The sequence below is a fragment of the Misgurnus anguillicaudatus genome, chromosome 16 (assembly GCF_027580225.2).
Source record: "Misgurnus anguillicaudatus chromosome 16, ASM2758022v2, whole genome shotgun sequence".
Classification (NCBI taxonomy): domain Eukaryota; kingdom Metazoa; phylum Chordata; class Actinopteri; order Cypriniformes; family Cobitidae; genus Misgurnus; species Misgurnus anguillicaudatus.
In genome coordinates, this window is record NC_073352.2 from 18,791,370 (window position 1) to 18,816,586 (window position 25,217).

A 25,217-nucleotide genomic window follows, 5' to 3' on the forward strand; every position below is an offset into this window, starting at 1 on the left:
ATTCAGTAAAAGCCTATCTCTGCTTGCACAGAGAGGCCTAACAAATGTTTACTCTACACTAGCCATCAGTGACAACTCCACAAGCTCAGATTCTTTGTCACATAGCTCACATTGCACACTTCATTTGCCAAATGTTTTATTCATTGAAGATAGGTCTGATGTTGTATAGCCTATTGTTTGCTTTTTTTTAGTTAATTTAGCCAGTACACTTAATGTGCATTTTTGTGCCACATTGGTCTGTTATGGAACAAGTAAACAGCATTTAAGAGTTTTGTTAATATTCATGACAAATTAGCTTTTCTTTCTGAAGATACCAACATTCAAACCTGGTTAGACATTCAAAGGAGCTCATGAATAATTATGAAGGCCTCTTACGCACTAGATGACGTGCAACCCGGGACATCGCCATTGGTTTCTTTCGTTCTGCATTTATCAAAGTGAAAGGTGTATAGCACGATAAAAGGTTTGGTGACAAATAATAAAAAAAAACAACACCGCCATGTGATGGATTATGTCGTCTCGGAGTTTCTGAAATTGCAGTTGGAAGTATTAGATCCTATGAGCATCTCTCATCTTCCAATCTTTGATGAAACATTGTGTCCAAAAAAGAATGAAACAACAGAAGAACATAATAATTTAACTTTGTGTGCACTTTTGAGAAAAGCAAAGTTTGGCCGGTGATGTGCAGCATAAAACTTATGTTACTTATACTTTAAGATAGATCTTTTAATAAATGTCACAATTACAAATAATTATGTCTCCTAAAGTATCAACAAACGTAAAAATACTGTTTGTGTTAAAACATGTTCCCAAATGAATAGCACTCCCGCCTAAAATGTGTTTCCCAGAGTGACTTATAATAAACTCTTGTCTTTACAGAAAATGAAACTTTTGTGTAACACTTTCATATTCCCTAGAGAGGAAGAATGCAAATAAACCACTAGACATGTGATATTGGGGATATTGCACAAACCTTGTTTTATTGCACTCAACAACTTACAAATATCATTAAGAATACTGACAGAACTTTAACAAATGATGAGCTAGTAATAATAAGTTGCGTCAATATGATTTCTAAAATGAAAATAAAACATTCAATTATCCTCATAATAAGATTCAAACTCATTTATTTAATATTTATTTCTTACACAAATGTAATCAACACATATTTCTTATTATAAATGGTTTCACTGATGAAAAATATAATATGCATTAAATTGAACAATTTTGGTGAGAAGAAATGAAATGGGTCGGGTTTGCATTTAATAACAAAATTGGAAATATGAGATGATTATTGGTTCTGGACATCTTTAATTCAATTTATGTTTAAAGTTTAATAAAAGAGTGAACATTTTTAATACGTATATGTCGCAGAACCAAAACATAAGAATAAAATCTCAAAGGTCAAACATAACTAAATGTAACTTTACAACAATTAAAACACTGCTGTATGTTTGCCCTCATTTTACCAAACTCACCCAATAATATTTTTAGCTTAAAGTGAATATGCCATTCTGTAGAAGTTATGCAATGTAGGATCTCACATCCAATCCATTTCAAAATAAAATTAAAAATATATACAAATATAAGGCAACACTTCACAATAGGGTTGTATTTGTTAACAACTAGTTAATGCATTAGCTAACATGAACTAACAATGAACAATATAGCAATAATACAGCATTTATTATTATTAGTTCATGTTAATTTTGGCATGTACTAATACAAAATCAAGCCTTGTAACATTAGTGAATACAACATGTACTAACATAAATAATTGTATTAACTAACATTAACAAGAATTATACCACAGATCTGTTGAATGCTGTATTCTGATTGGTTGAGAAATGTTCCATGGGTATGCATTATTTTTCGATAACCGCACACCTAACATTTCAAATGTCTTAAAAATAGGAACCAGAGCAATATTTGTGGTAACCGTGGTATAAGAGGAATTAACTAACTAACCTGAACAAACAACGAACAATATAGTTTTTCAGCATGCATTAAGTAAGGAATAATTGACAACGGGCCATTGAATTATAAGAAAATAATGCTCACCCAAGGTCGTGCATTATTTTCGTATAATTCAATGGCCCGTTGTCAATTATTCCTTACTTAATGCATGCTGAAAACTATATTGTTCATTGTTTGTTCAGGTTAGTTAATGCATTTACTAATGTTAACTAATACAACCTTATTGTAAAGTGTTACCAATAATAATAACAACAAAACACTAATTCAGATTCAAATTAAATGTATATTTTTTGTTTAATTTGCTGGAAAGAGCAAGTGAAGTGAAGGAAGATGAGTTTGTTAGGTGTCATTCACTCATTTTGTGACATACAATTAAATATGAAGGCATGTGTATAATAAATGTGTCATATGAATAATGGACAGCAATATTTCTACATTATCCAAAAGCATGGGGCACAAAATCAACTACATTTCAAACTGTGTAAGACACTTCTAAGTGGCACTTTATATAAAACTATGTGTGTTTGATATGTAAACACCTACCAAATACGATTGGTATTTTTGGTTAATCAGTAATACTACAACAATTTTAACTTTAAAATACCAATAAATTTTAATTTTTTTAAGGAAAACACAAAATAATGTCCAATTCCTCTTAAATATACTCATGAAATCCTACTACGTGTACAAACCTAAAGTCAAAAATAAATAAGGCAAAATAATAATGCAATAAAGTATATTGAGACAGCTCTCTGTCACAAGAGTTTAAGGGGCCATGTCACAAGACTTTTTTAAGATGTAAAATAATGTTGCAATTGAAACTTAATTGTGCTGTGAATTATTTTCTCTCTTTCTCTCTGCACTAAATGGCTGTGCTGTGGTTGGATAGTGCAGATTAAGGGGCGGTATTATTATAATAAGATCTCCTTATGACATCATAAGGGGAGCCAAATTTCAATGACCTATTTTTTCACGTGCTTGCAGAGAATTGTTACTGGGTTCATTTTTTTCACATTTTCTAGGTTGATAGAAGCACTGGGAACCCAATTATAGCACTTAAACATGGAAAAAGTCAGATTTTCATGCCATGGCCCCTTTAACTTTTTTTGAGCATTATTTTTGCAATATCATAATTTTTGTTCATAACATGCTTGTAATGACTGCAGAATAGAAATATGTCAAATGTGAGTCAGGAAGTGTCCTGTGTGCTGTAAACATTTATTTCACCTTGTATAAATTCATCACATCTTGTATCTGAAATTGATTTTTACTCTCGGTATGTTAAGTAGAAATGTTACAGTACAGTAAGCAACAGTCTCCTTGGGTTTGGCAGCACTGTCAAGCAGATGATTGACTCAAAGCATAACTAACCTGCTTTTAACCCACCAGACACAACTAAGTGGTCAATGTAATGTTCACCAGCCTGCCCTCATCCATAGCTGAAATAACTGCTACTAATAAGGCTGGGGATAAAACATGTGGGTCTAGATCTATGCTACAATTGGCCAAAATAAAGAAATTGGAACTTAGAGCTTCTCAAAGCTGATGGAGCAGAGCAGAAAGATGGAATACAGGAATATAAGCCCAAATCCTAACCTCCGGTCCAACCTCCAGTGGTTCAAATGTACGCTCAGTACCTGTACAGGTGTGAGAGATACATAACAGGCAATATGAGAGGTTGTCCATGCTTCTGTTTATTTATATTACAACATCAGCCAATGACAACAAATCTAAATTCTTAACTTACAGTGAGAAAAACAGAAGCAAGAAGTAGGATCACTGAGTACACCAACCCCTTACTGTTAATAAAGACCTGAAGGAAATATATATAGAGATAAAATTGTCATTATATGAACATTCAACAAAATTATAAGAGATTGTGCCATCTGAACAGTTTCATTTGTTTTTTATCAAGTAAACAAACATGCTTTACAACCCATTAAAAACTGAAATAACCAAATTGCAAGTTAACTCACCGTTGACCCATAATCAACCACTAATGTTCGCAAAGCCCATGGAAAACCAAGACCAAGCAGAATATCAAAGATGTTGCTACCAATAGAGTTGGACACGGCCATGTCTCCCATACCTGCACAAACAGACACACTTGTTCATCTGACCAATCGAGAGTTGAGTGCTGTAAAGACGATGTATGTCAAGAAATCAAAAAGTGAGGTGTTTTGGCACCTTGACGAGCAACTATGAGACTAGCCATGCAGTCTGGTACACTGGTGCCTGCTGCTAAAAATGTAATACCCATGACAACATCTGGAATGTCCAATGTAAAACTGATAATGGTGACCTGAAACAAGAAAATGTACATGAGTTAACTGCAACTGACAACTCAATGTTGTGTAGATTGTTGGCACAATTAAGCACCGAAGAGCACTGATTCGGGTGAACTTACCATCCACACCATGAGGTAGGAGAAGACGGCAATCCAGAGTGTTGAGACCACAAAAGTAACCATGAACCAGCGCTCCCAGCGAGGCAAAACGCAGTTGGGCACAGTGTAGTACAGCAGGAAGCCTAAGGGCCATGAAAACACCCACTTCACCTGCATCCAGTGCCCCTCTGTGGACAAAAATACTGTGAGTCATTACCTCATTTCATTCCATGTCCTTTATCACCATCTTATGGACAAAGGCAGTAAAACACTAATACAAATAGCACCTTAAATGTGCCATAGAATGTAAAATTGTATTTATCCAAGCATAGATGAATAATCAGAGTTCTGTAATGTTATATCGTGAGCCTCAAACGCGGTTGTTTTCTCGTTTTTATGTAAACCTCGTGCATGCAAAAGACTGCTGGAAAACAGGCCAATCTCAACATAACACTGACTATGACGTCACAGTTGAGATGTACGCACCAACATTAAATTACACATTAAATTAATTACAAAGTTGTTACAATGCTAAAAACAAAGTTGTGACTGCGGAGTTGGTGCTATATGCTATATAATGCTATATGCTAGCATTTAGGCTGAAGTTCTACTGTTGATGTTAGTTACGTTTTGCAAGTCCATACTGAAAAAAACACAAACTTGCACTTCCCTTCAACAATCTCCAAACAATTAGTTGTTCCTCAAAATCAGTTTTTTTTTTGTCTGATACAGGCTCAAACATAAATGGTTCATTTAATAATGTGAGCTACTGTACTGGCATGAGCCTCAGAGCAGAGCAGAGCAGAGCTCAATATTATTATTCAAATAATTATTTACAAATCCTAGGGTTGTAACTGTAAAAAGTTTATGGATAGTTTTTACACTTTATAAAGTATCATAACTTCTATGTAAATATCAAAGAACAATGCATTCTTTGGCATCTTTAAGATTAAAAGGCAGTTGTGTAGTGACTTAATCCAGTTACAAATTGTCATTTCTTTAATTAAATGGGATGCTGAAAAGCAAAGATTCTGCAGGATTTTTTTCTGAAGATCAGTGAACAGTTTAATTTCTTAGGACAAACAAGAAACCCATAAACAACTATCAAAAACCAAAAACAGTCAGTGATAATCCAGGTAACATTGTGCTAAGAATCAGGTGTATGTCAACTTAAACTGGGTTATTTTTGAAATTCTGTTATTATTCTGTGTTGCAAACTTTCTGTAAACATTTCTCACGTAAAATAACTTGTTCAAGGCATGAATTCCCTAAATAATAATAAAATATTTCAAAAGTCCTTTCCTTTTTCCAAACATTTCAGCATTTTCCAGATTCTACAAGGTACATTTTTGAAAACTGCATGTGTATAGTTTTCCCATATTTCCAATTAAAAATATTTTAATGGGTCTTGAGAAAGATTATACCATGTGGGTCCTGGAATGTAAAAAATTCAGCTTTAAACCCCCTAAAATGAACTTGACAATAATTCTTAAACAACATTATGCAAATACAAATACATATGACATTATTTGTTTTGTTTCTTTTAAACATTTGTCCACTATTTTTCTTTAAAGCTTCCCAGATTTTCACTAACAGCAAATGATTTGGTTGCTCAGAAACGCTGGAGGTTAATTTGATTGCAGGCTGAGAGAGTCAGAAGAGATTTGAGAGCACTCATCACTTTACTATAATCATTACACTTTAGTGCATGAATATAAAACGCATGGCCCCATTATCTAGAAATGGCTCTCAGACTAATGGATAATGACTCTTAAGGGGCTAAATATTAGCACCATTCTTCTAACCAGGACATGGACAACAACAGAAGACCATGAACCATAATAAACTTAAATAGTGGTGTTCTAAATATTCTTTCTTTCTTTCTTTCTTTCTTTCTTTCTTTATTCTTCAAGACATTCCAGCATCTATGGCTATTCATGGTAAGAACTGGTTAATCTAACACAAATTAATCTGAATATTTAAAGTAATAGTTCATCCAAAAATGAAAATTCTGTCATCATTTACTTCACTCTCATGTTGTTACAAATCCGCATAAATATCTTTATTCTTTTTCAAACCAAACCATTCGTGGACCCCATTCACATCGAAAAAAGAAAACTATGGAAGTAAATGGGGTCCACAAAAAACTATTTTTGAAACATGCCTGCTCTCAGTCTCACCTGCAAACTATGCGTAAGCACGTTGTTTTCAGTGGCCATGTATGATTAAACATTATCATACATTTGAGCATGAAATACACTCAAGATGTGTTAAAAATGCACATTTGTGTTGATATTCCACATTTATTTTATTAAGTAAATGATTAAGGGGTGGTTTCCCGGACCAGCATTAGCTTAATCCAGGACTAGGCCTTAGTTTAATTAGGAAATATAACTAGTTTTAATAAACATGCCTTTATTAAAAACATTAATTGTGTGCATTTTGAGGTAAAACAAAGGGCACTGATGTATTTAAAGATATGTCAGTGCAAGTTTTCAGTTTGGAGAGCTCTTAAAAGTGTTTAAGTCTAGGACTAGTCTAATCCCTGTCCGGGAAACCCCCCCAAAGAGTGTGGTTTGGGTGTTTAAAGATTACTGACTGTTAAATATATTATGTGTATGTTTATGTAGATATCAGACTGCATGGCACTTATACGTAACACACATGCATTTGACAGACACTTTTATCCAAAGAGACTTACAGTGCATTAAATCTATGAGCTCTATCTTACACCCGGCGCAATGCAGCAAGTGTCATTTGCTAGTTTCCAACCTGCGCAATAATAATTTTCACGTTTAGCGCTGCGTTGTTTAAAAAGCAAATGCATTTGCGCCCCCTTTTGCGCCCATGGGCGTTCTGGTCTGAAAACGAGGTGTGTTCAGGCGCATTGTTGGCGCGTTGCTATTTTGAGACAACTAAAATAGACTACGCCATTGACCAACAAAAACCTGGTCTAAAGTCTAAAGTCAATGCCGCAATATGTTTTTTGTTATTTAAAGAGCGCATTAGTAATATGCGCCTATAAACGGGAGGACAACGCGGGTTTGCTTACCACATAGTACATCAATGGGCAGCAGCACAAAAACGTTTTTAAATATGAAAGATTAAAGGATTGAATGTAAAATATTATGATTGAGTCTCTTGGACATAAATGAGGACTAATTATGAGACGTTAGAAGGCGCAAAGAGCTGCTTTCACCTGTAAGTAAAGTAAGTAAATAAATGCTTTGCTTTAAACAAATGCATCTGTTTTTAAATGTTTTTTTAAATGCTACCTCACAGATTTATTGTATATGATGACTCTGTACCTGCGGATATGGTAAGATGAGCAACATTTTTAAGTAATGCTTAAAAAAACTGACGCTGTCCAAGTGCTGAAAGGAGAGCCGTTTGTAAATTCTTTATCTCCTGTTTGTCACAAATAAAGTATTTTTAGAGTACAAACCTTATCTTACATACTTGTAAATTATATTTTGATGATATTGGATAGCCATACATTTAAAGCAAATAAAAGCCTGTTATTTTACTTCCATGACTAAAAGAAAACGATTTTTAAAGGTTTTAATAAAAAATAACAATTTCAATACAAGTGAAAAAAAGTTAACAACACAATTATTTAACATTAATCTAAAACTGGGGATCTTCTTTCTCCGTTTAGTTTTTCAGTTTACAAAGTCCGTCATCTAAATAGGGATTAGACATAGCGCCAGCGCAACAGGCTTTTAAAGCGGATGAGAGCTGAGACTCTCATTGGTTTATTGCACGTTACGCCCAAAATACTCCCATTACAATAGGACCAACCCTTTTCGACCATGCGTTCGGCGCACAAACCATTTTTCCCATCTTTAAATTAGCAAAAGTGGATTCGGACACGCCCATTTAGACGTTGCGCTGTGCGCTTTAGACAATGCACTTAGATCGTTAAAATAGGGCCCTATGCATTTCTTTTTATGTGTGTTCCCTAGGATCAAACCCATGACCTAACACAATGCTCTACCAATTGAGCTAAAGGAGCACCCAATGTCCTGAACAATTAATAATATACTGTATTAGAAAAACAGAGTATATACCTCTAAAACAAAAATCATCATTCATCACTAAATCAATTTCTCTACCCACCTGGGATTGTAAGAGGTCTGAAGGGCTGTTCTTCATCTACGTCCTCGTCCTCTTCTTCATCCTCTTTAGGCTGCGTGTCCTCTGTGTTCCCTATCCTCTCTAGTTCCCCTCCTGGACCTCTCTGCCTGGGTTCCTCAAGTGGCTGTGTTTCACTTTCAAGGGCCCCTCCATTCTCCAGACCCCAAGGAACCCCCTCTGTACCTGGACCATCTAGTCCAGGTGTGTCTCCTGCTCCACTGCCACTGCTATCTCCAGGGCTCCTGTTTCTAATCAGCCTCTGCCTCTGTGGATGTGACAAATGTACAGTACTGTGCAAAAGTCTTAGGTCACCATGCCACCAATAAATGTGTTGTTGTTTCTTTGCAATAGTATTAATAGTTAATTTATAATGATTTCTCTGTTTCTTTATTAGAATAAAACCAGAAAATACAGGAAATTTGTATGCAGCATTAAGGAACCTGCAGGACTTTAGTCTCCTCAAAAGAGTTTAATGTCCTTAGCACCAAGAGGTCACTGACTTTTGTCTGAAGAAGTCTGTTTTTTACATTTTATGTACATATTTCCTGTATTTTCTATTTGTATCTTAATAAAGAGAGTGGAAACTAAATAAAGATGATCATTAAAACTTTGCACAACAAATCTGGTGGTGGCCCAAGACTTTTCCACAATACTGTACAGTTGAATGATGCGACCCAATGTAAAGCCCTTCAGTTAGTAGTGGATGAGAATGAAAGAGAAGTCAAGCTTGCTGAACATTTAATATTGCAAAAGCACAGCTGATCAGGGTCCCTCAAACTGACATGCAAGAGCTGCATCAAGCCAACAAGCAGGACATGTGAACAATTTACGATGACATAAAGCATTTGCCAAAACAAACAAGAAAAAGCCTAAAGGGTTTGTATTAAAAAATATATCAGCTGTAGTGTTTGAGGATGCTTAAACATTAAGAAGAAATACTTATAATTCTTTAGATCTGACAGAAAGCCATAATTAAGACCTTTAAAAGGGACACTCCACTTTTTCGAAAACATGCCCACTTTCCAGCTCCCCTAGAGTTAAACTTTTGATTTCTACCATTTTGGAATCCATTCAGCTGATCTCTGGGTCTGGCGGTACCACTTTTAGCATAGCTTCGCATAATCCATTGAATCCTCATTGAAGACCATTAGCATTGTGCTGAAAAATAACCAAAGAGCTTCAATACTTCTCCCACTTAAAACTTGACTCTTCTACAGTTAAATCGCGCACCAAGACAGACAGAAAATTAAAAGTTGCGACTTTCCAGGTCGTATTCTGGCATAATAATCAAGGACTTTGTCGCCGCAACACGGCCGCAGGAGGCGCAACGACACCACGCAGCAGCCCAAAATAGTCCCCTTAGTATCTTTCAATAGCAGGGGACAATTTTTGGGCACCGCGCAACATCACCGCGCCTCCCGCAGCCATGCCACAGCAGCAAAGTCCTTGATTATTACGCCAGAATGAGAGTATAGTTCCTAGCCATATCTGCCTAGAAAATCGCAACTTTTAATTTTCCCTTGGACTTAGTACACGATGTAACTACAGAAGAGTTTTAAATAGGAAAAAATCGAAACTCTTTAATTATTTTTGAGCGCGATGCTAATGGTCTAATCAGATTCAATGGATAATGCTAAGCTATGCTAAAAGTGGTAGCGCCAGACCCGAAAATCAGCCGAATGGATTCCAAAACGGCAAAAATCAAATGTTCAACTCCAGGGGAGCTGGAAAACCAGCATCCTTTTTTTTTAAAGTGGAGTGTCCCTTTAAAGGTGCAATGTGGCACTTTTAGCGGCATCTAGTTGCGAGATTATGAATTGCAACCAACAGCTCAGTCCACAGCTCTTCTCTCCCTTTCAAAAAGCATAATAAAGCTACGGTAGCCGCAACAGGACGAACACGTCATCGTCTGAGACAACGTAGTAGCAAAACGCACTCTATAAAACTGTTTGTCCGTTAAGGTCTACTGTAAAAACATGGCCGTGAATGCCATGTAAGGGAACCTGTGGTGTATGTAGATAAAACGGCTCATTCTAAGGTAATAAAAACAATACAGTTCATTATGTAAGGTCTTTATACACCACTGATGAATATAGTTATATATATTACCTTGCATTTCTGTCAAGAGATCAAGTTCAAGTTCAAGTTCAAGTTCAAGTTTACTTTATTGTCAATCAAAACCATGCAACATTACATTGCACAGCAGACTGAAATTGCGTTTCTCCTCTTAAAGTCCCACATTGCACCTTTAACAAATAATCTTTGATCTAATAAACCATGTTAATTCTGTCTTGCTAAAGAACTGTAGCCGTGTCCCATCCTGCCATGTGCAGAAAGCGTGCAAGCATCCAGCCAGTACCTCAGTGATGAGCATGCGTCCGGCCATGCTAAGGCGAGTGCGGGGGGAGAAGTGGGGCGTGATCATGACACGGAGGCTTGCCTCTGAGAAAGAGAACTGGTGAGGGTGTAGACTCATCAACTCATCCACCATCACCACCGGGGAGTCCTGGCCACCCGCATTCTGACCTTTCTTCAAGAGGATCATCGAGGTGTCACAGTGTGCGCTTGCCTCTCCTACTGACACATCTCTGCGGAGACTGCTTACCAAACATGGCTGACCTGGGATGCCAAATCTTTGCTCCACCCAGCCCCAGATCTGACTGTTAAACCTTTACACAAATAGGTACGTACAAATAATAACGAGTCATTTGTGATACGAAAACTTTCTGTCACATCTGATTGGTCACATTTGAAGTACTTACTTCATTATCAGGATGTAAACACCATACATTGATATGAGGAGTATTGTCTCCCACCTGCAACAGTGATGTTAAATGATATAATACTGCTGTTATATGATCATATTATTTTGTTAGGGATAATGTACAGCCAGCCGGTTGATATTCCAGAATAAATCATGGTTTATCTGCACTAACAACAGTCTGGATGCACATTATTCTGCTTACTGCAAAGCTGCCACATGAGTAGATTTATAGACATGAGATATTGATTTACAGTATATTTTATTTGATAATTTGTAAGAGATGAAAACCTTCCAAGAGAAAAAAAAAATGTTTCCTAATGACTTTAGGCCAAGACGCAAAGGTTCAGATGAGATATTTATAATGCATATTTATAATAATTACTTATTTGTAAGTATTAAATTGCACCATCAAGATGACCACAGTAAAATAAGATATGATAATATATCACACTTACCAGACTACTTTTTCATCATATATGATCTGAAAGTGAAAGACAAACACACAATTTCCATAACTAGCTGTGATTAAAAATGCTAAATACAAACAATGGGATGTTGTTTTAAAAGAAATTGGTCAATTCAATAAACAGAAGCATCTGATTTGTGTTTTAGTGAAAATGTCAAATTCACTATCTCTGCTACTTATTTAACCAGGTGCTATTTGCACTGGACCAGCATTGCACCATGGGTATATAAATAAATTTTTAATATAAAATGCAACTTATTATAGATTGCCCCTTGTTTTTGTGTGCAAAAAGTCCTGTAGTTTGACTATTAGTCTTACCAGAATCAAGGCCAACACAGAGAGGATGTAGTATATAGAGTCACGAAAGAGCGGCCACCAGGTCAGAGAAATTGTCTGTAAAACAGAAACAAGGAAAAATCAAGAGGAGAAATTTGGAATGAGGATGAAAGTTTTATTTTATGTATTTATTTTGTATTCACTATACATAGTAATGTAAAGGCATATTACCTGTCCAGAAAATATGCCACATACACCAATAATGACCAGGATGTTGAAAACAGCTGATCCCACAATAGTTCCCAACCCGAGATCTCCCTTGGTAATGAACACACCAATCAAAGATGTGAAAAGCTCAGGGGCGGAGCTGCCCGCTGCCATGAAGGTGGCACCAGCAACATCTTCACTAAGGTGCAAGTTCTGAAAATACAAACCCAGACAGCTCAGAATACAGCCCGAAGAGTCTCAGTTAAAGTTAATTCCTGACATAAATAATGAGTTATCTCACCTCGCTGATTTTTTCCAGAGAGGGTACAAAATAGACATCACAGACAATAGCAAGAGCATAGAACATGTAAACTGCCTGTGTCACAAGAAACACAGGAGATGGTTTAATGCCAGTGTACAAATAGTATTTAACTTACCCAAAAAATAATCTGATCAACAATCAATTATCCTATCATATATCATTATAAAAAGAGAGAATAGAGGAAATTACACCAATTAAAAAATGAGAGAGGAAATTGCACTCCTATTAAACGCACAACAGTATTTTTAAATGTAGATAAAGCCAACTATGTTTATCATACTTTCTTACTTACACAAAACACATGCAGGAGAACTGCTCCATGTCTCCTCTGTGTCTTAGTGAAGATGTCTTGAGGAAATTCATTGATAGCTGGATGGATAAGTGTACAGAGACAGGGTTAGAATAAATTATTCGAAAATACATGTAGAAATTATGGATTTTATAGAGGAAAAGCATGTGAGGCTCACCGAAACCTATATTCATATGCAACATTGATAGTTCTGCTCTGAGGCAGATAATACTGGTGCTCATCATAGTGTCAGATCTATATAATAAATGTTCCATTATTTTGAAAATGCATTTGAGTGATATCATCAAACAGTCATTGACACCAAGTTGACACCTACAGTGCCAAATCGTAGTGAGTGAAAAAAGCACTTTTTGTCATGCTTTTCACTTCATTGCCGGAGCACTTATATATAAATGTGCCCCATTTAACTCAGGGTTGTTAAGAGGCTTTTGTCTTTGGTAACTAAGTGGCAATTGAATTGACTGGCCTTAAGCTAATCTGTTATAGTGCAGAGAGGCCAGGAAGAGTGAGTTTGGTTAAATCAGAAGACTGGTAATACTTCAGTACGGCTCCTTGAGATGCAATTTAAGTGCAACGGCCTTAAAGAGGCAAAATGTATTATAACAGAAATAAATCGACAGTGGAGGAAATCACACCCCTTTATAAGCAGAAAAAAATAACAATGTTTAAAAACATCATCCCAGTAATCTTTTTATAATGTATAGAGTTTTATATAATTTGATAATGTTAAATTTTTTATGCAATTTTGCTAAATTATATACTTAATGATTTTTGATTGTTCTGAGCTATCATGGTACATTATTACATTATAACCTAATGCATAACTGGAACAAACAGCTGCTGAGTTAGGTTTAAGATTACATTTCCCAAGGACTCCCTTATTAAATTTAACAAAACAAATTAAGAGGATTTATAAATTGTATATATCATAAAAATATTATAAACAATATCTTTTTAATCTTACACCATATTTCGAATCCAATGCTGGGTAAATATTGGACCAAACACCAGTGGCGGCTCGTGACTGCTCATCCGAGGGGCGCAAATTCAAAATAAGCATTCGGAGTGTCATAAGTGTTGCTTGCGTTTTCAAAATATGTGTTTGTTGCGTCATGTGAACCATATGCATCACGTGTTTTGTCAAAATAAGTGCCTGCTGCACACGCGTCAAAGCCGTTTATGATAAATGAAACGCTCGCGTTCACAAAATACACGCAAGACACTCCCTTAACAGTAAACTTTGATTATGCATGAGATTATGCGAGTATCTGGCAAACGCGAGCGTCTCTTTTATCATAAACCCTTAACCCTCATTCACATTAGCAACAAGAGACAGAGCGACAGGCTACCATTCATTTTCAATGGGAGTGGCTGTTTGCCAGCAACAAAGCGACAAGCTCGCCGCTGCACGAGCAAGGTGTGGCCAAAACAGACAAGCAGGCTATTTTATGCAAATGCTGAGCGATGCGACAAAGCGACTGCCAATCGGAGATAAGGGGCAGCGTGACGTAGGTCTATGGCCGAGTTGAAAAAATAATTCAAGATGGCGGAAAATGCGTATTTCTGTATATATCCGATAAGTTTGACATTTTATCTCATATATTTTGTTACTTTTATCGAGAAATAAATACATTTATATCCAAAAACATCGTTCTTGTAACGTAACAAGTGACTTTTGATACCGCTTTTAGAAACGCCCATCAAGCAGGTGTGTGTCGCTCGGTGTCACTCACTTTTGTAGCTAATGTGACTGTAGGGTCAGACGCGTCTGCAGCAGGCACTTATTTTGTAATTACGAACCACACACGACGGGCTACATACATGTTGTAACAAACTTCGCATCGAGCGGCCTCGAAAAAAGAAGTCACCAGCCGCCACTGCTGAACACGTTGGGTTAATAAATAAACCTAGTTTTAACTTACAGTATGGTTGGGTTAACAACAACCCAGCATAGGTTTATTTACAATCCAACATGTGTTTTGTCTACCATTTACCCAGCGTTGGGTTAAAAACAACCCAGCAAAATTTAGACTGTAATGATATGCCTTGAAAGATGAAGATGATTGACATGTAGTAGGCTAATTTCTGTACATGCTTGAGGAGAAAATAGGCATATGATGTATCTCCCTAAAGCACCATATTTTGAATGCCTAAAACAGACTATCAGCAGTTCTGAAATTAGGGATTCCGTTGCTTAGTAACACAAGCCTCAAAGGGGGCTTGACTATGAAGAGGGCACCTGTCTGCATCATTTCACAAAATGAAGAGGCAGGAAAATAGATGGCAAGATATGTGATGAGAGAGATTGAAAGGAAGGAAACTGCTCAATTATACTCACCAGCTCTAGGTGTGCTTGATGTCTGGTTCTCCTCTATGCTCTGCTGGGTTAGCTTACGCCGGGCCCAGATAATGTCAGAGTCCTCTTTGGAACTGGCTGAAAATGCATAGCACAAAACACTTTTATCCAAATCAACATACAGTGCTTTTATGCAATATTTTATCAGTATGCATTCCCTGGGAATCAAACTCACAATGCTTTTCACCACTAATGCAATGCATTAACCAATTGAGCTTTATAGGCCATACAGCAGACACTTTAATCCAAAGTGACAATTTTATGTGTTTATATTAAACCACCATTAAAACATTGATCAAAATGTCATAGTTACACCATATAAATCACACTTCAAACTATTTAAAAATAGTAAAAAGATTGAGGCAATCAGAATGCTCCCTCCCCTTCATTCAAGTTCCCATGGAAACCTGATCTAAAAGCAGTGATTAATGAGTGGTGTGGAACTGGATGTGAGCCCGGAGAGGGTGTGGCTCACCCAAGTACCAAATGACAAAGATAGTTCGCATTTGCATATGCAAACTAATCAGTTCCAAATATAACTGCAATAGGCTGACTGCCTGCTTATTAGAATATGTTGACAAAGGCTCTCTTTTTAAAGGAACAAAATGCATTAAAATATCCAAAAACTACTGGCACCAGTCTTATATATTTTGTTCACATACTTATCCCAAATGTTTTGAACAATGTTTGAATCCAGAGAATTTGCTTTTCTTCGCCAGGTTTCATGCAGCTCTGCGCAAACCAATTGGCTTATGACATCATAGAATCGTGAGGGCAATCCAAAAGCAAGTCGCTCTCATTAGTTGTCATACGTCGTATGCACAAGTAGTACTCAAAATATCTAGCGCGCCAATCTGTTCGCTTGTGTAACAACATATTGTTATTAGAGATGCACCGGTATGAAATTTTTCCACCAATACCGATAGCCGATTATTCAGACTGATATCTGCCGATACCGATAGTTTGGTAGCTATATTTACTTGAATTAAAGGCAGGGTGCATGATCTCTTAAAGCCATTGTTGACAATTCAAATCACCTAAACAAACAGCCTCACGCAACCGCCTTCTCTCCGCCCATTTATCTAATCTGAGGTACTGAACACAATGTTTTGCGTCTTTTCTGACTTCTGGGGTGAACACACGGTGAGCAGTGCTATTTTTAGCCTTTCATTGATAAAACTAAAGCGGCTGATCTCCGCAGTTTCATTTTGCAAGCGTGTGAAAGTTGCGCAATCTTATTTCAATTGCGCTGAAAATTCAGAGAAAGTTCTAACATATAAACGTACAAAACACTGTGCAGCATGTTTACTTACAACACAAGCAGCGGACTCCGACATAATATTAGTTCGCGTCCATATAAACTCATAATTACTCCCGCTCGCATTTAAATGACAGCACAGAGACTCGCCCACGGTCTTGACAGACCACCCCCTCACAGTATTCAGGACAGAAGCGGTTGAAAGTGAACAAAAGAGACGGATTTAAATACCAGGTGTAAATGTAATGTGTCTCTCTCGTCCACTTGTGATCCGATCGACGAAAACACATCTTAATACCAAGTGTAAACAGCCCCTTTGATAGACCCGCCCCACACATACACAACCCAGGCAACGATGTTGGTTAGTAGACACACCCTTTACTGCTGATTGGCTACAAGTGCGTTTTTGGTAGTCAGCCCGACTCCCTTTTCCAAAGTGTTTTTCAAAAATCACGCACCCCGCCTTTAACTAAATTAGAATGTATTAAATGTTATTCATTCATGTAATGACCATCAATATTGAGCATTAAACTAGTGTTGTCTCTTAACATTTTCTATAGACAGTTTCATCGGACGCACGTGCGCTGACGCGATACACGTCTGGATCCGAACTTTACTTTCGGTTTTCGTTTTTTCTTGATGGTCTGACTAGTTGCTAAACTGATCTCTTGAACAAATTCCTCGTCGAAACTAACAAATGTTTTGGTTTCCTATGTAATCTATTTGTTGTTTTTTTGCTTGTTATATAAATAAACTACATTTAAAGAACTTTGTTGTTATTTATTCTTAGCTGAGTTTACTGGAAGTTACGTGCGGACCACGACAGCCACGTGTTTATCTTGTTACTCTTGAAACCGTCTATACACAGAGCTCAAATTCATTGCATCTTCCTGTTCTCTTTGGATTGACAGGTTACATCGGCCATGACTATCGGCTGTTATTAAACTATCGGTCTTAATTTTTTTTAATTTATCGTCCGATACCGACTATCGGTCAATATATCGATGCATCTCTAAATGTTATAAAACCTTTTTTATTCCATTATCCTTGAACATGATTTATGAGTTCCGTCAGACAGATGTACAAACCAGCGATTTTGGTGTTGTATGGCGACTTCTAGAGGCATACTGTGCCTTTAAGAAAACGAGAACGATAAAGCATTCTACAAAGCATAAATAAATATCATGATCAAATTTTATTTTTTTCAAACCTTGTGCAAAGTGGCCTGTTGGAAAAATAATTTGGGAAAATCTCAAACTGTAATGGTGTTCAGTTTTTACAGAGAAAGAGATCTCCATCCATGTCCTTGCTGGCTTCTGACACATCTAGATATTTTTCTAAATCTGCATAATACTTGGCATGCTGATGTTATTGAAGTAACTGAATTTACTAAAAATGCACACTTCAGTTGTTGACTCCAATGCCACACTGTTTAAAATTCAGAGTCAGCCTCCCAGAGGAACTCATTACTACTCACACAGGCAAAAGCTAGAGAAGTTAAAGGCACAGAGAAAAGATCAAATTATAAGCAACACACAAGAACAATAACACAAAAAGTAGGACACGTTTTCTGTTATTTTTTCCTTGTTTATTTTTGCTTGTTTTTCAACAGAATGTTTGAGGCATGTCAACTAGATTAAAGTGTATGGCTGATATCATTCTAGATGCATGCCCTTATTACTTCCCATCCTGCTCATTCAAGTGTCATAAAAAGCCATTTAAAGCCTTTAACTGCTCCACATAAGCTCCCAAAATACACTTAAAGGTTGGCATCTCTAAAAATGTAATACAACTACAGCAATATTCTCTGATGTCTGAGGAACTTTAAAACCCCTGCTGATCTTAACCCTTCAGACTGATGATGAGTAACAGTGAATGCCTGGGACACAAGTGTGGCGTCCAGGTAACAATGCTATTGGGGTTTTGGCGAGGTCACAGTCGAATATGTCAGACTGAGGCTACTGTCACAGTGATGCCCTTTAGAGATAGCCAATTATGTGACTGACATGGTTGGCCACCCCTGTGGTTTATTTAGTCCCTGCTGCTCCATCAGTGCTGCTTTTTGTATTTAAGTATGAAGATCGAGGTGAGATGAAGAAGTTGAGCAATGATTGAGATAAAGTTGAGCAATGATTGAGATAAAGTTGAGTGATGATTGAGCTGAAACAGTTAATTAATGATCAAGATGAAACTGTTAATTAATGATTGTGATGGAGTTGAGCAATGATTGATATAAAAATTAATGAATGATTGAGATAAAGTTGAGCAATGATTGAGATTAGGGCTGGGGCGATACCACATTTTCATGTCTGATACCAATGTCGATACCACAACTTGGAGTATCTGTTGATCCCGATCCCGATCCAGTACCATCTCTATCGCCCTTTTAATCAATAAAGCTGCAAATAACACTGTAAAAATGTAAAGTAAATGTGTGAAGTAAACCATAACTTAAGTATGATAAACATAAAAAAGTACCTCCAGACAGGTCTCATCTATTCTGCCCTACAAAGCCAAAGCGCAGTAACTACGCATTTGGTCAAAATTGAGTTAATGGTTAAAATGGGCTTTGTGAGATCTGTTGTGTCTTGTGACAAAGTCTCCTTGTTCAATTTTGTCCGATTTTAGAGAAACGTGTGTACCAAAATTGCAGTAACATGTTTGACTGGCTGGCGTAAAAAACTTTAAAGGCATTTTTCTCAGTTTCAGTGTTTGCGTAGTGACTGCACTTAGCCTTTGTAGGGCAGTATTGCTTATGCTTGGCTACGGTTTCTACTTGCCGCACTTTACACGCTTTTACGGCATGTTGCTCAGTAAGTCGCCTTTACGCCAAGTTGCCATCACAGTTAAGGTCCGTGTTGGTATCGGATCGGACCCCCTGACTTCGACAATATTCGATCTGGCCATTTTCGTCAATATCGGACTAATATCGATACAGAATATCGTATCGGCCCACCCCTAATTGAGATAAAGTTGAGCAATGATTGAGATAAAGTTGAGTAATGATTCAGCTGAAACACTTCATTAACTAACATTAGTTAATGTATGATTAAGATGGAGTTGAGCACTGATTGAGATGAAACAGTTGATTAATTATTAAGATGGAGTTGAGCACTGATTGAGATGAAACAGTTTATTAATTATTAAGATGGAGTTGAGCAATGATTGAGATGAAACAGTTTATTAATTATTAAGATGGAGTTGAGCAATGGTTGAGATGAAACAGTTTATTAATTATTAAGATGGAGTTGAGCAATGATTGAGATGAAACAGTTTATTAATTATTAAGATGGAGTTGAGCAATGATTGAGATGAAATTGTTAATGTATGATTAAGATGGAGTTGAGCAATGATTGAGATGAAACAGTTTATTAATTATTAAGATGGAGTTGAGCAATGATTGAGATGAAATTGTTAATGTATGATTAAGATGGAGTTGAGCAATGATTGAGATGAAACAGTTTATTAATTATTAAGATGGAGTTGAGCAATGATTGAGATGAAACAGTTTATTAATTATTAAGATGGAGTTGAGCAATGATTGAGATGAAACAGTTTATTAATTATTAAGATGGAGTTGAGCAATGATTGGGATGAAATAGTTTATTAATTATTAAGATGGAGTTGAGCAATGATTGAGATTAAACAGTTTATTACTTATTAAGATGGAGTTGAGCAATGATTGAGATGAAACAGTTTATTAATTATTAAGATGGAGTTGAGCACTGATTGAGATGAAACAGTTTATTAATTATTAAGATGGAGTTGAGCAATGATTGAGATGAAACAGTTTATTAATTATTAAGATGGAGTTGAGCAATGGTTGAGATGAAACAGTTTATTAATTATTAAGATGGAGTTGAGCAATGATTGAGATGAAACAGTTTATTAATTATTAAGATGGAGTTGAGCAATGGTTGAGATGAAACAGTTTATTAATTATTAAGATGGAGTTGAGCAATGATTGAGATGAAACAGTTTATTAATTATTAAGATGGAGTTGAGCGATGATTGAGATAAAATTGTTAATGTATGATTAAGATGGAGTTGAGCAATGATTGAGATGAAACAGTTTATTAATTATTAAGATGGAGTTGAGCAATGATTGAGATGAAATTGTTAATGTATGATTAAGATGGAGTTGAGCAATGATTGAGATTAAACAGTTTATTACTAATTAAGATGGAGTTGAGCAATGATTGAGATGAAACAGTTTATTAATTATTAAGATGGAGTTGAGCAATGATTGAGATAAAATTGTTAATGTATGATTAAGATGGAGTTGAGCAATGATTGAGATTAAACAGTTTATTACTAATTAAGATGGAGTTGAGCACTGATTGAGATGAAATAGTTAATGTATGATTAAGATGGAGTTGAGCAATGATTGAGATGAAACAGTTTATTAATTATTAAGATGGAGTTGAGCAATGATTGAGATGAAACAGTTTATTAATTATTAAGATGGAGTTGAGCAATGATTGAGATAAAATTGTTAATGTATGATTAAGATGGAGTTGAGCAATGATTGAGATGAAACAGTTTATTAATTATTAAGATGGAGTTGAGCAATGATTGAGATGAAATTGTTAATGTATGATTAAGATGGAGTTGAGCAATGATTGAGATGAAACAGTTTATTAATTATTAAGATGGAGTTGAGCAATGATTGAGATGAAACAGTTTATTAATTATTAAGATGGAGTTGAGCAATGATTGAGATGAAACAGTTTATTAATTATTAAGATGGAGTTGAGCAATGATTGGGATGAAATAGTTTATTAATTATTAAGATGGAGTTGAGCAATGATTGAGATTAAACAGTTTATTACTTATTAAGATGGAGTTGAGCAATGATTGAGATGAAACAGTTTATTAATTATTAAGATGGAGTTGAGCACTGATTGAGATGAAACAGTTTATTAATTATTAAGATGGAGTTGAGCAATGATTGAGATGAAACAGTTTATTAATTATTAAGATGGAGTTGAGCACTGATTGAGATGAAACAGTTTATTAATTATTAAGATGGAGTTGAGCAATGATTGAGATGAAACAGTTTATTAATTATTAAGATGGAGTTGAGCAATGGTTGAGATGAAACAGTTTATTAATTATTAAGATGGAGTTGAGCAATGATTGAGATGAAACAGTTTATTAATTATTAAGATGGAGTTGAGCAATGATTGAGATAAAATTGTTAATGTATGATTAAGATGGAGTTGAGCAATGATTGAGATGAAACAGTTTATTAATTATTAAGATGGAGTTGAGCAATGATTGAGATGAAATTGTTAATGTATGATTAAGATGGAGTTGAGCAATGATTGAGATTAAACAGTTTATTACTAATTAAGATGGAGTTGAGCAATGATTGAGATGAAACAGTTTATTAATTATTAAGATGGAGTTGAGCAATGATTGAGATAAAATTGTTAATGTATGATTAAGATGGAGTTGAGCAATGATTGAGATTAAACAGTTTATTACTAATTAAGATGGAGTTGAGCACTGATTGAGATGAAATAGTTAATGTATGATTAAGATGGAGTTGAGCAATGATTGAGATGAAACAGTTTATTAATTATTAAGATGGAGTTGAGCAATGATTGAGATGAAACAGTTTATTAATTATTAAGATGGAGTTGAGCAATGATTGAGATAAAATTGTTAATGTATGATTAAGATGGAGTTGAGCAATGATTGAGATGAAACAGTTTATTAATTATTAAGATGGAGTTGAGCAATGATTGAGATAAAATTGTTAATGTATGATTAAGATGGAGTTGAGCAATGATTGAGATGAAACAGTTTATTAATTATTAAGATGGAGTTGAGCAATGATTGAGATGAAATAGTTTATTAATTATTAAGATGGAGTTGAGCAATGATTGAGATTAAACAGTTTATTACTAATTAAGATGGAGTTGAGCAATGATTGAGATGAAACAGTTTATTAATTATTAAGATGGAGTTGAGCAATGATTGAGATGAAACAGTTTATTTATTATTAAGATGGAGTTGAGCAATGATTGAGATGAAACAGTTAATGTATGATTAAGATGGAGTTGAGCAATGATTGAGATGAAACAGTTTATTAATTATTAAGATGGAGTTGAGCAATGATTGAGATGAAACAGTTTATCAATTATTAAGATGGAGTTGAGCAATGATTGAGATGAAATAGTTTATTAATTATTAAGATGGAGTTGAGCAATGATTGAAATGAAACAGTTAATGTATGATTAAGATGGAGTTGAGCAATGATTGAGATGAAACAGTTTATTAATTATTAAGATGGAGTTGAGCAATGATTGAGATGAAACAGTTGATTAATTATTAAGATGGAGTTGAGCACTGATTGAGATGAAACAGTTAATTAATTATTAAGATGAAACAGTTAATTAATTATTAAGATGAAACAGTTAATTAATGGTCAAATGAAACTGTTAATTAATGATTGAGAAGGAATTGAGCAATGATTGAGATGAAACAGTTAATTAATTATCAAGATGAAACAGTTAATTAATGGTCAAATGAAACTGTTAATTTATGATTGAGAAGGAATTGAGCAATGACTGAGATGAAACAGTTTATTATATGATTGAAATGAAACAGTTTATTAATTATTAAGATAGAGTTGAGCAATGATTGAGATGAAAAAGTGAATAACTCATTGAGATGCATTGAAATGGGGAAGCTGAGCAAAGACTTAGATTAACTAGTTTAGCAGTGATTGAGGTGAAGTTAAGCAATGACTGAGACAGCAATTTCAGTTAGCGCGTCAGTATGACAGATCTCAGTGGCACAGACATTGAAAAAGACACTCCATTAAAACAGCAATGGTTGAAATGTATGTAAGGTACATCATGTACCACGGTTAAATAGGGTAAATAAAACCGGAAATGTACTAAGAAATAAACATCGATATGTAGCCTATAAATGTGTGCAGTTGAGCTCATGGATAAACGCACCTGTTACATGAAGAATTTGAGTAAAGCCGTAAATTGCGATGAGCCCGACAGCACATATAGAGAGCCGATAGAAGAGCCGCTGCCGTCTGGATGTCAACACCGCCTTCATCCCTCCACCACACACCTTTCAAAACATATCCAGAAGACCTCTTCTTTTGTTCACACCACCTTTATTCAGCTCTTTCTTTTCAACATACGGCGGCGTCGCTTGTTTGGATTCATCCATACGTTTATCGTCCGAGCATCCTATCGCTTCTTCATCAAACCCACGCTTCCATCTTTCACTTACACATATTTACCGCATATGCTACAGCAAAAACCCCTTAAATTCTCGGCGAGCACGAATATAACAAATGTTTTCACATATTGTCCCAGTTAATGAGCATTCAGATCACATCCACCTCCATCTGTCTCTCTCTCTCTCCTCACGATGCTCGTCTTCGTCACCGAGGGTGTTTCCCAGACTTACTAGTGCGCCCTCATGCAGGCTATACAGTAAACAAATTGACATTATAGCTGTGGATCTTAAACTTTTGACTTCAGCCCATCCATTGTCCACAACAGTTCATGTCCACTCACAATTTCAACTTAATTCAAATATTCTAGAGATTGGCAAAACTAGATAGATGTATATGTTATAAAATAAAACCAAAGAAACACATTGAAACATCTTTGTTGTCTTGTTTTGACCTATTTTAAGTTATTTCAAAGTAGGCTACCCTTGGAGGGTTGTTGAGGCTACCTGCAACATGGTTAAGAAACACTCATCTACTGTGTATAATTTAGCCAAGTTTAAAGCCTTCTCAAAAAGTAGCACAAATAATATTTGTACAATGAAGCTACGCCTAAAATGAAAATAAATGTCATTGTATTAGATGACAAAAATTCAATAAAATTGCACATTTTGCATTTATTTGGTAGCATTCTAATCAGAATGTTTTAAAAAAAACATTTATTAGGTTTAAAGGTGCATTGTGTAACTTGTAGGATGATCTCTTGACAGAAATGCAATATAATATACATAACTATATTATTTATATGACTACCATAGCTTCATGTTTTTTAAGGGAGGGGTGAGCTGTTAGTTCACAATCTCACCACTAGATGCCACTAAAATCTATGCAATGGACCTTTGAATGTATACTTCTAAAAACTTTAAAGGCACCTATTATGCAAAATCCACAAGATGTTTGGACATATGTGTGTTGGCAGTGTGTAACAACAACCCTACAATGGAAAAAATCCACACACTCCTTTTTTATTCCAGATTAAATCAAAACGGTCTCATCAGACACATGCCGTTTTGATTCTCTTGTTAATGTGACATCATACAAACCAAGCCCCACCCACAGCCACTGACTGACTGGTTAATTTTACCCAAACGCTTTTCTAAATGTGTTTGTTAAAGCAACACTATGTAGTTTCCATGTGGTTGAAAAGCGCAACAGTGTCTGGTATCAGACACTCTTCTGCAGGCAGGGGGAGGGGCAGGGCTGTGTTTTCTACCCTCCACCACCACTTTCAGAGTGTGCTTGTAGCAGCTAGGAGGCTGCTCAGGTTGCAGCAACAGTACAATTTGTCCAGTTAAAAGTTGTTCTATCACTGAAATAATTTTAGAGAAAATATTTAAAGGTAAAAAAACTACATAGTGTTGCTTTAACATATTGTAGCACTAATGCAGCTAAAAATTGTCTCAGACTTTTCACAGGAATAAGATCTATTTTGACGCAATAATGCTATGTACACACCAAGCGTGTAGCATCGTGTTGTTTGCTCTAGATTAC

At 35.7% G+C, this 25,217-nt stretch overlaps 1 protein-coding gene across 1 annotated transcript; it reads right to left on the reverse strand.

The window, feature by feature from the left end:
* Positions 1-3,151: 3,151 nt before the first annotated feature.
* Positions 3,152-23,891, reverse strand: slc24a6a (solute carrier family 24 member 6a). Its single transcript, XM_073854271.1, has 15 exons — positions 23,434-23,891; positions 15,184-15,279; positions 12,828-12,904; positions 12,515-12,589; positions 12,238-12,426; positions 12,049-12,123; positions 11,720-11,745; positions 11,263-11,316; positions 10,860-11,169; positions 8,483-8,765; positions 4,385-4,551; positions 4,165-4,279; positions 3,954-4,066; positions 3,725-3,790; positions 3,152-3,614 (listed from the first exon to the last, which is right to left on the reverse strand). Exons 1-15 carry the CDS (start codon positions 23,540-23,542, stop codon positions 3,504-3,506), a joined length of 1,866 nt encoding a protein of 621 aa, XP_073710372.1. The 5' UTR covers positions 23,543-23,891; the 3' UTR covers positions 3,152-3,503.
* Positions 23,892-25,217: the final 1,326 nt, after the last annotated feature.

Coding starts and splice junctions, on each gene's coding strand:
- slc24a6a (XM_073854271.1), bottom strand. CDS start 23,542: ATGAAGGCGGTGTTGACATCCAGACGGCAGCGGCTCTTCTATCGGCTC. Junction 11,317..11,719: donor TATGATGAAAAAGTAGTCTG/GTAAGTGTGATA, acceptor TCACTGTTGCAG/GTGGGAGACAATACTCCTCA. Junction 4,552..8,482: donor CAGACCTCTTACAATCCCAG/GTGGGTAGAGAA, acceptor TTTTGTCCACAG/AGGGGCACTGGATGCAGGTG.